Here is a 655-nt window from a genome sequence, read left to right as displayed (position 1 = left end):
ACACATTGCAAAATAACAAAACAAACTATGGCCGCGGACGGAGATGCCAAGATGTTTGCAAAGTATTTCGATCTAAATGGCTATGCTTGCCCCCTGGACGTGCTCAGCGAAGAAGAAGTGAACACAGTCCGAGAACACTTCGACAAAGTTCAGGACGAAATTGGTGAGAAAATGCGACTTGTATAATGTTCTGGGGTGCATAATAAGAAATTGTGTCGCGACGACGTAGTGAAATCAGACGCTCGTCAGTTGAAAAAGGGGGGTGGGGGTGTTGTTGTTTATTTTGGGTTTTTTGTGTGGGTTTTTTTTTGGGGGGGGTGGCTAATGGAGTTATTGATATCAACCTAAATCTTGTTTATTTATCTTGTTTTGGATGAGAAAAAATCGCCATCTATCGTGAATATAAGTAGATATATTTGCGATTGAAAGAGATGGGGGGTCGCTGGTGTCACAGGAAAAATTAACGAGAGAAAATGGCCGTCAAAATGGGATGACTTCTTATTAAGTTTGCGAGTCCTTAGAACCTGCACATTTACATTTTTGTGCCTTTTCGTGCCTGCCTGTCTGTCTATCTGTCGGTCTTAACTTAAGATGTTAATCGAAGAGTAAGAAGATGATGGTGATGTGGAGGGGGGGGGAGAAGGAATTGGATAAG

At 42.1% G+C, this 655-nt stretch overlaps 1 protein-coding gene across 1 annotated transcript in view; it reads left to right on the top strand.

Moving 5' to 3' along the window:
- The window catches only part of LOC101852216 (probable alpha-ketoglutarate-dependent hypophosphite dioxygenase), a gene marked incomplete in the record, with an annotated part of 9,924 nt that continues 9,269 nt past the window's right edge, over positions 1-655 (top strand). The window contains 1 exon segment of the mRNA XM_013079199.2: positions 1-163. Within this exon segment, the coding sequence (XP_012934653.2) occupies positions 28-163 (136 nt within the window).

The sequence above is a fragment of the Aplysia californica genome, unplaced genomic scaffold (genome assembly GCF_000002075.1).
Source record: "Aplysia californica isolate F4 #8 unplaced genomic scaffold, AplCal3.0 scaffold00003, whole genome shotgun sequence".
Lineage (NCBI taxonomy): Eukaryota > Metazoa > Mollusca > Gastropoda > Aplysiida > Aplysiidae > Aplysia > Aplysia californica.
This window is presented reverse-complemented; position numbering and strand designations above follow the sequence as displayed.